General features: G+C 36.4%; 1 protein-coding gene across 6 annotated transcripts in view; it reads right to left on the reverse strand.

The window, feature by feature from the left end:
- The window catches only part of WDR19 (WD repeat domain 19), a 43,797-nt gene that overhangs the window by 21,239 nt on the left and 10,493 nt on the right, over positions 1-12,065 (reverse strand). For 3 of the 6 annotated variants that reach the window (XR_008971971.1, XM_057407576.1, XM_057407578.1), the window contains 13 exons: positions 10,620-10,732; positions 9,242-9,415; positions 8,048-8,118; positions 7,104-7,276; positions 6,896-7,010; positions 6,065-6,171; positions 5,531-5,653; positions 4,097-4,246; positions 3,424-3,571; positions 2,604-2,808; positions 1,866-2,025; positions 1,153-1,263; positions 789-898 (listed from right to left, as the gene is read on the reverse strand). Coding sequence is in view for 5 of the 6 variants with exons in the window: in XM_057407576.1 (XP_057263559.1) it covers positions 789-898; positions 1,153-1,263; positions 1,866-2,025; positions 2,604-2,808; positions 3,424-3,571; positions 4,097-4,246; positions 5,531-5,653; positions 6,065-6,171; positions 6,896-7,010; positions 7,104-7,276; positions 8,048-8,118; positions 9,242-9,415; positions 10,620-10,732 (1,760 nt within the window). In the remaining variant the exon portion in view is untranslated. The remainder of the gene's footprint in view (positions 1-788; positions 899-1,152; positions 1,264-1,865; positions 2,026-2,603; positions 2,809-3,423; positions 3,572-4,096; positions 4,247-5,530; positions 5,654-6,064; positions 6,172-6,895; positions 7,011-7,103; positions 7,277-8,047; positions 8,119-9,241; positions 9,416-10,619; positions 10,733-12,065) is intronic. The other 3 variants (XM_057407580.1, XM_057407579.1, XM_057407577.1) reach the window with 2 other exon arrangements.

Genomic DNA, 12,065 nt, shown 5'->3' on the forward strand with positions numbered 1-12,065 from the left:
CCTTAAGATCGTCAGGGATACCTCACACTAAACCATCTCACCCAAGGCTCTGTCCAACCTGGCCTTCAACACAGGGATGGAGCATTCACAATTTCCTTGGGCAACCCATTCCAGTGCCTCACCACACTTACAGTAAAGAACTTCTTCCTAATATCCAATCTAAACTTCCCCTGTTTAAGTTTTAACCCGTTACCCCTTGTCCTATCACTACAGCCCCTAATGAAGAGTCCATCCCCAGCATCCTTATAGGCCCCCTTCAGATACTGGAAGGCTGCTATGAGGTCTCCACGCAGCCTTCTCTTCTCCACACTGAACAGCCCCAACTTTCTCAGCCTGGCTTCATACGGGAGGTGCTCCAGCCCCCTGATCATCCTCATGGTCCTCCTCTGGACTTGTTCCAAAAGTTCCATGTCCTTTTTATGTTGAGAACACCAGAACTGCACACAATACTCCAAGTGAGGTCTCACGAGAGCAGAGCAGAGGGGCAGGATCGCCTCCTTCAACCTGCTGGTCATGCTCCTTTTGATGCAGCCCAGGATACAGTTGGCTTTCTGGCCTGCGAGCACACACTGAAGTTGGCTCATGTTAAGTTTCTCATTGACCAACGCCCCCAAGTCCTCCACAGGGCTGCTCTGAATCTCTTCTCTGCCCAGCCTGTAGCTGTGCCTGGGATTGCTCTGACCCAGGTATAGGACCTTGCACCTCAATTGTATCTCAATTTATATTCTTCTAGTGAGCATGAGTATTGGTTTAATCTTCTTACACTGCAACTTTACAGGAGAACTTACGTGAATTCAAGCTGCATTGCATATTCCTTTGATAGGAAAGGGATCTGGTCTGGAGCCAAACGCTTAGCCAGCTGAAGTGCACTGTCCCAGTGTTGCAAGTCTTTTCGCATCTATTAACAAAGAACAGTAAAATTTTCTGATGCAAGTATTAAATTCTGAACCTTATGTTATTCTAAATACAAATGTAGAGCTAGTGTTCTAGAAAGATTCAGGTAATTTGAATTCATCCTAAAAGAGTATCTGACAGTCACAAAATGGCAAGAACAAAACCACAAGAGGGCAGAATTATCAGAAGGTGAAACAGTCCAACATTAAGGTGGAGATGAAAGCATCTGCAAAACATTTACACATCTTAAATGAATACCTCAAGTGCAGCAACAGGACAGGAGGATGCCAGATACAAATCCTGAGCCAGATTAAAATCGCCAGTAAACATGGCAAGATGTCCTGCTAAAAGGTTGTGTTCTTCTATTCCCTGTAAAATGATGTAATAGGTGCAAAAGTAGTCCAAGAGAAAAAAAAAATATTGTTGTAAGTAAAATAATTTAGTAAGCACATCAAAACAAAACAGTTTTGTATTCTACAACCATGTGCGTTGAATGGATTCTACAAACCAAGGAAAAGCCCTCACTTTCTTACTGGAAGTCAAAGTCACTACAGCTAACACTGTCCAAACTGCAGTTTGTGGAACTATATTCTTAGGGTACTATTTCATACACTTTTAGATATATGACTTTTTTTTTAATTAATAATAGTGGCCTTAAACATTTTCTTAAAAATGACAAAGGAAAACAGAGCTTCCAAATGCCCGAGACATGAATATTTTCAAGCAAATGCAGAAAGGCATGTTGTGCATTCCAGTAGAGACTGCAACCACTTAAAGAAAAAACCAAGCAAGAGTTACATGGTTTGGACATTTTCTCCTCAGTAACTATTAACTCCCTTGAAAATAATTCACCTTCTACTTTAAAAAACAACAAACCAAACACCAAAATCCCCAGAAAATAAGAACTCAGCAATTCTTAAAGAAGAATTAAATCACCATATTTCCTATTTAAAGGGGACTTTACATTTTACCTTTATTTGTTCTAGTGACATCACCATCCCAGCATTACCAAATGTCCGATAAACACGTATTGCAAAATCCACCTCCATATGATATAAGCAAGCTTTGCCCAGCTCATTCCACCCAGACTGGTCATTCAGAAGTCTGCACAACTCCCATGCTTCAGAAAACCTTTACAAGGTAAAACAACATTATTAAAACTATTTTAATTTTAGGTATTAGTCAAACATAAAATTCCCTCTCGACTCTTTTTTTTCCTAATATTATGGTAGGGAACAGATGAAAAGCATTTAATTCTAAGCCACAGAGAGAGAGAGGTGTCAGGAAGAAAGGAGAAATACAAACACATAACTTAACAGTTCTGTTTCTCCTGTTTCTACCTCACTTCTTCAGGAAATCATCTGCTTTCCCTACTCTGGCATTGCTTCCATTATAACGATTTTACATTGCTTCATTACAGTGGGGAGTATGTACAAGCACCTTTGGCCAGTTTTGGAAGAGACACTGTCATAGAACTCTGAAGCAGTCCTGAAAAAAACTATGTCAGCTTTTACTTGACAGTGGAAAACAAATAAAGCACCACTAGGCCAATTATTCAGCTTGGTCTGTATAGACAGCTACATGGACTCATGGATCAATCTGATTTATCAATATTCATAATCACATTTTTAAATCACCAGGATATGCTATACTGAGCTATAAGCACAGAAGAAAACAATTTACACAATATAATTAAAACACAGATGTACCTTTTCAACGTTAAAGTCTGAGTAAGCATTTGTGTCAGCTCATTAGGTCCCAAGTCTTTCAAATTGCCAAGGAACCTGTGAGTGCTCAGATACATATTGTTTGTTTTCCCACTCGGAGTCTGACAAGTTAATTCTCCATTATACAGCAACAAAGGCTTGTGGGAAAAGGGGACTTCTGTGCCACCTGCCAAAATAATCTTTGACCCTAGATTCAAAGATCAGGAGGAAAAGAAGACATCATTTAAAATATCCCTATGTGGTAAGAAGTGTAGCAAACAGTCACAGCTGAAATAATGTAGACTTGCAGGGCATTAATTCAAGGTGTCCAATTCTGGTAGTCGCCATCAACTGCACAGCACATATTTTTCAGTAAAGTAAATATACATAAATAACATAAATCTTCTAAACTAGTACCATCATTTGCCAAGTATTTGTAGGTATATTTCTTAATGTTTCTCTGCAAAAAAGACAGAAATTTCTATGATTTTGGTTAACTGTAAGTGAATGCAAGTTTTGTCACCCTGCTCCTAAAATCTTCTCATTAACATTCCAAAATACAATTTTGAAGCACAAAGTGCAAATTTCAGATAAAAGACTGTAACAGCAAGAAACTTAGGGAGTTAGGACCAAAATGCTTTGCTAGAGCTTTACAGAGAAACCCACAAAGCAACTAGTTTCCTACCAGTTGTACTACAAAGCTTCTGTACTACTGTTTATTTGTACATGCATTATAAAAATATTTAAGACAAATGAAGACTCAGAACATGTTTTACTTTATCAACTGAAAGAGTGAATAAGTTTTTAAAAGCATTTACATTACCTTGAATGGCATCCTTATAAAAAACGTAGGTGTATGCTTTATCATCATCAAAAGCAACAAAAACACCTTTATCCATTGGCCAGTGTTCCCACAGGATTCCTTTAATAGTTGGTGAGAAGTCTGGAATCTCATATAATCTATCATTTACCTACAAACAATGCAGTAATAAAATTACTAGCAAATGGCTAAGGAGACAAACCAAATATTCATCTCAGTTATGATTAAAAAGAAAGAATATAAATAGTGCAGAAATATGAAAAATTAAGAAAAAGTTTTCTTATAAGCAGCAACTCTAAATAACATAATAGTTCAAATCAGAAGGGAAGTAAATGAAGAAAATGCACATTATGTAAATGTTAATTACTTTTCTTAGAGAAAAGGTAGGGGGACAGGCAGTGAAACTGGCAGAACTTGTTAATGGGCTAAAATATCTGTATTTGAATGCACACACACATACAGTTCTGAAACTACTCATCAGGAACTTAGTATAATGAAATTGTCCTGATCTCACATGATGGATTTAACTTTTTTACATTATCATTATCTTCAAGCCTTCTTGCCAATTTCTCCTACCAGCATACACATTGGATTTGACAAAAAGTTTATTGAAACACCATCTAGTTGAAGAGCCTGCTTGTAAATATAATTGTATGGGTATCCCACACTAACTTACTGGGCAGTAGACAAAGCCATCACTTTTGTCATCTATAAAAGCCAATCTGGTTCCATTGGGATCTGGAAAAACTTTTCTCACGCTGACAGAATGCCGATATTCATTCACATATTGCCAGTCTTCGATGTAGAAATAATTAATAACTCCAGTCTAACGAGAAATAACAGAAAAAAGCTAATAATGATATCAGTAAGTGGCATGCAGATAACTAACTTAGCTGTAGTTTCTCTGATTTTTAAGAGTGCTGAGCACAAAGAGTTAGCTTTAAAGAAAAATACTTCCAGGGGGGGTTTTTTGGCTTCCTTCTTCATTTACAGCTGGTTTTGGGCAGGACAGGAAAATTGAGGTTTTCTGGGGGGAGGGGGGTAAGGAGTTGGAGGTTTGAGGTTTCTATTGTATTTGTTGTTTATCTCACATGTTATGCTGTATTTCCTGTACAGTTCTCCAAAGAGGAAATGCCTGCCTCGCCACTGGGAGAAGCTTAACCTTCACACAAACCTGGAAAATCTGCCTCCAAGGGAGAAACATGAGAACAAATGTACATAATTCAGGGGGGAAAAGCAATCAAACTGATTTGTGATTAATGCTTATTTCAATCTGTTGCACAAAGAAGAAAAGTAAAAGGAATCTTTTGATGTCAATTGTAAAATCTGCATCATCAAATTGATCAGTTGTGAATTTAGTACTTTCAATTTATTAGTACCAGTTCAGGTACTGAGGAAGTAGGAAAGCCCTCAGCTGCTGCAAAACCACTCAAGTTACCAAAAGAGTGATAACACCAGACATAGTGAGTCTGCCTTTCCTCTAAGGACAATACATCAGCCTATGTCACAAAAAGCTGTGTCACAAAGAGCACAGTACTACAATGCTAAATGTGCCCTGTATTTCCAGTACCAGAAAATACTCCTCATGCACAGGAAAATCTCCAGAAAAATCCATAAGCATGTTCACATCCTTCTTCAGTGCCCTCCTAATTCCCATCTTTGTTGAATCGCCTAAAAAAAATTCTCTTCAGGCAAAGGCTTCTATAATAAGTAATGACTTCCATTTATGCTATCACACTTGTTTACCCCAGTACCTTTTTGTCCACACCTATCACATCACCACCTAAATAAACAAATTTGCAAAGCAAAGTGACGTTTTTTCTTTTATCTGGAAGACATTTTGATTGCAACCCTTTCACTAATGCAATAGAATTAAATTCTGCTATTAAAATCAGTGCTTTGCAACAAACACTAGTAAAAGCAAGAGTTGATCTTCATGACAATGCATCTTATATAAATGCAACAGTAAAGGAACTTGAATGTAAATTTGACTATATTTGCATAAAGTTCTTGCATAGAAAATAATCCATTGTAAACTTCTCAGAACCTTTTTTTTCTTCCTAAAAGTATAGGTAATAATCCAAATAATTCAGACAGAAGCAATACTCACATCTGTACCATATATGAGGAAGTCACTAGTTAAAGCATGGCACAAAATCTGGTATTTATCACCATCTGCTGGGAAGAGTCGAGTTTCTCGTTCTTCTTGAGCATCCAAACCTTCACCTTCTACCTAATTATAAAGAACAGAATGACTTGAAAAACCCTACTGTTAACAATGAAGTATCATACTTTTGCCTGTACCAAACTGTAAGGAAAGGAGATTAATACAAACCTGCACATCCCTCAGAACCCCAGCACCTGCTTCTGTCACATTCCCCCAGAGATTTTTTAATTAAATTAATTAAACAGTTCATAAGGAAACACGTTTTCTTCACCTGTTTCAGACTAGGTTGTATTTCTAAAGCCTACAGGAAGTCACCTTTGTATTTTATTAGCCAGTAAAAAATTCTATGGAATTTTTATTTTTTTTTACCTCCATTAACAGAAGTTCAATTTTACCTCATTTTTTAAATTAAAACATTAACTTGTTCAGCTTAGATCAACTCATTACTTCAGCACTCAAAATTGCCAGAGCTCTTACCATATGCAACTGGACTTTACCCTCGAAGAGAGCAGCCGCATAATCGGAATTAAGGTGCATACTTGCTACAGTTCCCAAGTACTCCACATCTTTAAGCTTTTTTACATCTAAAAAATTAAAACAGAAAATAAAAAGGTAAAAATATTTTATTTTGTATAAGTCTTCGCTTGTCTAAATCCGCAGCCCAGTAGCCAGGTGTGAAAAACTCACAACTAAGCAGAGAGGGGATGGGTCACATGTAAACAGACTTTCTTCTTAGCAGTCAGAAAACTGGTTAGAAAGTACAAAAAGCTCTCTTCCTATGCAACTCTGACTAGTATTTTTACAGTTTTGATTAATGGAATATTAGTCAAAAAAGTTGATGCATAAAGAGGCAAGAAAACTTTAAATCCACTGTCTAAAATTTGGACATAGCATAGCCATTCTACTTTGCCCCATGCAAGCAACATGAACATCTACCAATTTACAAGCTTAAACCCTCTGATCATATAGTCCCCAGGTACTTTGCCAAACTTCATATTTAAAGACACTGTCCAATAATGTCTCAAAAGCCTAAAAGTCTTGCATTGGTTAACATGACCTGAAAAAAGAAACAAGAAACATTCTACATTTTGTTACCACTACCTTGAACCTAAAGTTTTATTTCTATTATTTACAATGTGTTGTCATAACTGCTTCAGCCTGTGAAGATCATTATCTGGTCCTAACAAGACCATATGGCAATTCAAGTTGTTACTGTACAATGTGTAATGTTCAGAACTCCTAAACACAACACTGAATTCATAAAACACAATGATGCAGTAATTTTTAAAGAACTGAATTTATGCTTACTATTCTCTCCAAGTGCATAAAACCAAGCCCGATTGTTCATTCCTACAGCCAAATGATAAACACCAATAGCCACAAAACTTGGCTCTACTTCAACAGAGACTGCGACTGGTAGCTCCTGTAAGAAAACAAAACAAAACCATTTTCATCCACTACTAATACTTACTTTACTTGTATCTAAATGAAGTTTAAAAGGAAAAAGTTATCATACTCTCTCCACATGATTTGCTATAGTAACTTCAAGAAGGGAAGTGAGGTATGCAATCCGTGTATTGCAAGCATCTCCAAGGATTGGAAGTTTTGTCAAGAAAACATGGAGGGATCCTATTCGTGAAGATACTGCCAACAACTGTCCATCATCTGTCCAAGCCAGCTTGTCTACACCTAAAACATTCACAAGGTTTTGGGAGGAAAAAAAATGAAAATAAAAATAAATCTTCTACTACTAAACCCAAGAAACAATTATTTTGCTTTAAAATATGAAAACGGTAGGAATTCATATCTAGGAATATGAATGAGTACTAATGTACTCAAACATAACCAATTAACAGAACTCCAAAACCAACTGGAATCACTCAAACTAAACCCATAACATACTAATTTAGAATCTTCCTAGGAGTGAAGAGTTGGCAATAACTGAAGCATTTATGGATACTACAGGAAGAGATAATAGTGGTATCTTATTACCCAAGAACAGAATCTTGTAAGAAAGTTCTGGAAGCCACAGGTACAAATCATGTGTATCAGGATGAGAACAGATTAAGTGTCTATATACCAGTACAAGTGATACTGAAAAGCACAAAAAAAAAACCCTAACCACCAAAAAACCCCGTAAAGAAGCAGAAGCCAGTTAAGGAATTATTTTAGTAATCTAAATATACTGTATTACAGATTCGAAAAATGAAAACATTAAAGAATTGAATATTCTGAGAGCTGTACTTCTCTATACTTTGAACAGACAAAACAAAATACATCCCCATTTATCTGTGTGTCACCTAATAAATACAAGCTGTGAAAGAAAGAATTTATGGTAAGTGCTATATTTACAGTTTTTTCCTACAGCAGTACTTTCATCCATGTAAACAGAGTCACCATCAAAATTCTGTTTTACCTGATTTATAATAATTTCTGTCCTCACGGAGACTTTTGACATACCTTTGTTTTCATCATCCAAGTTTATTATGGCATACATTTCTCTCAGGTCTGACAGGTCATGAATTTTAATGCTACAACAAAATAAACAGACATTCTCACCAATTTAAATTTCAGTCATCATGAACTGGAAGAAACCCAACCCAATCAAGACAGCCTAAACAGAGAGAAATTCAAAATGCCTTCTGTTTCTTGAAAAGCAACAGACACTCATTATTCTCCATCACCCTAAATAGTATATCACTATCACTGTACATAAAGATTTGCTCAGAGAACCAAAATTTGAGGAAAAAGGCACAAATCCAATTCAAGAGAGCTTGGGAGCAGGAAACACAACACACTTAGTCCCTTTTGACCTGTTACAATACAGGTTAGGTTAGAAACACAATCCTGATGGACAAACATTGCTTGAAACACAGACTTAAAACACTAGCTTTCAATCCTGTCTCACATAAAAAGGGACAGAATAAGAGTTCACTTACGCTACCATACTACTCAATATGCTAAAGAACTCCTTAAAGAAATAACACTTATTGTACAACAGCTGAAGTGCTTGAAGTTGCACCATGTTTTGCTCGTAGTTGTACCACTCTTGATGTGCAAGTGTCATAAGACAAGTGCAAGAACTGAGGACAGACAGAACAGTCTGACTCCTACTACCATTCAGCTCTGTTTTTGCTAAAGAATTCGGGTATCACAGGAGCAGGGAATAGCAGACAAGGAGCTAAAGGAGCTACTCCATCATAAGTACAACCTATTTTTGGAAAACTCCACACTATTTTTTTTCCTTAAGTGCTTACACATTTATATGTTTGTCTAGACTGCAGGTAAGACCAAACACCAGGGAGGAGGATATCAACATACTCAGTACAGTTTTAAATGTTCTCCTATCGCTAAGCTGATGTTTATGTCCAATCAACTTTGTAGCCAAGTATCATAACAGAAAAAGAAAGAATCAAAAGGAATAACCTTTACTGTTGTGGTTAATTATAATTGCAGAAATTCTGGCCAAAAATTAGCTTCTCCTAACTTCAGGCAGAGAAGTAGTTCCATGGAGCAGCTCCTCTCACCTCCTCTGTCTTGACTTCTTCAGGAGCCTTGAAGCCTTTGGAGGCCTTGGGGAGCCTAGCTTTAATGCCTAACAGCTACAGTTAAGTGAGATTAATTCCATTCTTCATGTATAAATCTACCACTTACCAATTGTCTCCACACGATGCAGCTTTGTTTAATGACTGTGATATAGCAATGCTGCTTAGATTATCCTTATGATTATGAGCTTGAAAGATTTCTTGACCTATCTCACGAATGTGTGTAGAGATTACTACCAAACACCCTCGTGAGAAACCAATCATAATGTAGCCATCACCATACCTGTTGCAAAAAAACCCAACAATTAGGAAAAGAGATCTATTTATGCAATGTGCAAAATGCATTTTCTTTCAGACTACTGAGATAAGGAAAATAGGAAGATAGGAAAAATAATAAAATTATTTATATATATATATAATGTAGAACACCACAGTATAAAACAGATTAAGGAAAAAATAACCAAAGATTCTTAAGGGACAAAATCATGCTTGCACCCAGAGTTCACTTTTCTACATCCTATAATGCCACTTCACTTTCATCAAGCTGCATACATGGCAGGAGAAAGATCTCTAGTACCTTTGCTGGAATAAGCATACCATAAGACAGAAACTTTCATTTCAATGTTCTGGCTGACTTAGTCCCATCAAAGCTATGCTAAAAATAGTAATACCAGTCACTGTGCACTTAAGGCATACTACTGCAAAAAAAGTGGACAAACCAAAGCTACAATCTGTGTTTGTGAATACATGGTCTGTTTACTTTTCATAGTGTCAAGTAGAAATAATGAGGTTAAGGCAGAAATAGTTACAGCATGCAAGGATGAATTCAAACAATATTTCATCAGCTTAGTAGCAAAGAAATCACCGCCTGGGAAACAGCCCAAGTATGCCTTGTTAGACATGCGGCCATAAATTAAGATGCATATAGCTAGAGGTTTTCTTACACAGTTGTAGTGTAAAAGAATAAACAAACTGGCGTTAAAAGACATGGTGTCAGGATTCAAAGATACAGAAAAAGCACAGCTGATTTTTCAGTACAGAGTTGGAACTTCTAGCTTGGGATTTCTTCAAAGGACAATTATCAACTGGATTACATAGCAGGAAGGCTACAAGAACTTTGCACAACTTGTAAACCAACAAGCTGGCTGAAGGATACAACTCCACCCCTAGATCTTTTGTTAGTTACAAAACAACCTATAACCCCCTCAGTTTAAGCTACTGTCAAGATAGCAATAGGATCAGTGCTCTAAAGCTGAGCATACCAACAGCAATTATATTTGAAAATACTGCTTTTATATAGCCATTGAATTGTCAGGTAAAATAATTACAAAATGTAGACTTGTGTTTTGAAAAGAATTATTAAAAAGGCAACAATACATCCAAGAAAAATCCAGTGTATACGATTTGATATCCAGCATTTATCAGAACTACAGGGAAAGTCTTCAGCTTGTTAACACCAGAATGCCTCATTAAGTTATTCTGCTCACCATCTGTAGGATACAATACTGCCATAAGCCTGCTGAAATGTCAGATCAATCGGGTTATCAGGATCATTCAAATTAAAAAGAAAGAGTGTCTTCTTGCCGACCACTACACTTACCTGCCAATGAAGGAAAAGAAAAATTAACTTGATAAGAATGGCATCACTTTAAAATAAAGCCCTACATCTTCACTAAAAGACAAAATGTAGGACTTTTAATAATCCCTAAGAGTCTGAGGGATCTTAATTCTGAATCTTTATCAACAGTGGATGAGATTTTCAGGATAGTGTCTTTGTAAGCCAGTGGTTCACAGACCTAAATGCAAGCCCAGCAGAACACATCTCAAATTCAAGACTTTTCCCTACCGAAGTATTAAGTCAACTCCATTTCTTCAGAGGAAAAGGCAGCAGTTGATACGGAGTTACCCTGCTGGACTACTCTCTCTTGAACTACAATGTGGTTTTCGATCCACAGAATTTTTATCTGTGAGGTTGAAAGGAAGACTATCACAACACTGGTATCTCAAGTAATTTGATTAGATTTCAGAGACAGAAAGACAATTCCAAAAGAAACAGCCTGCTCAGTGTGTATTAAACATGCAGTATTTACAGTCTGATATAATTCTAAGTGACTGCATTTTATTTAAAGAATTCCAGAGATGTTTGATGTAACAGTGGAAGACAGAGTGACCTTTGTTTTTTTTTTTAAGATTATTTTAGAAATTATTTTAGAGCAAGAAGGAGCAGCTTGTTTCACCTTATTCTTTGACAAAGATGCTCTGAAAGACTATTTAGAAATTTACTTTACATTACCTGCTGTTCCAACTTTCCTTGTCTGAAAAACAGACAATGGTTTATTCCTAAAATAAGAGCTGGAAGAATGAAATACAACACTGGTATTTTTAAACTGAGAATAAAGGCATGTGTTAACCTAAAATTCATTAATCCAGAATTACAAACTCAAATTCTGACCTATAATTCCCAATGTTACCTCAAATATAAAAAGTGTATTTCCTGCCTTTTGAAACAATTTGTTTATAATTCTATTGCAGCTTAATGGGTATTCAAGAAATATTATTTCTTAAATTATTCTATGAAATTACAAGAATTATGTTCTGTTGCAGGGCAAGATTTTAAGCCTAGTACTACTTATTTTGATACAACTTGTTATTTTGTGTTTGGGTTTTTTGGTTTTAAGTCATAAGTAACTGCCTGGAAGTAACTGTTACTAAGCCAAGCCCTTCTCCATTGAATAACAGATACCTATATATAGACAATACCTAGATCAACAATAAATGCCATGTGGTTTAGAGCTGTTGACAGACCATCCAAGCACAAACACCAAGAACTACAGAATCACAGAATGCTCCCTAACATTGTAGAGCAAACTTGGGAGCTGTAATAAAAAACCCTGGGAAGTCTACACTACTGTGTACTCCAGAATGCAGCAGAA

This window comes from Pezoporus wallicus, unplaced genomic scaffold (assembly GCF_028554395.1).
Source record: "Pezoporus wallicus isolate ANWC-B61680 ecotype Strahan unplaced genomic scaffold, APGP_CSIRO_Pwel_v1 contig_2492, whole genome shotgun sequence".
NCBI classification, from domain to species: Eukaryota; Metazoa; Chordata; class Aves; order Psittaciformes; family Psittacidae; genus Pezoporus; species Pezoporus wallicus.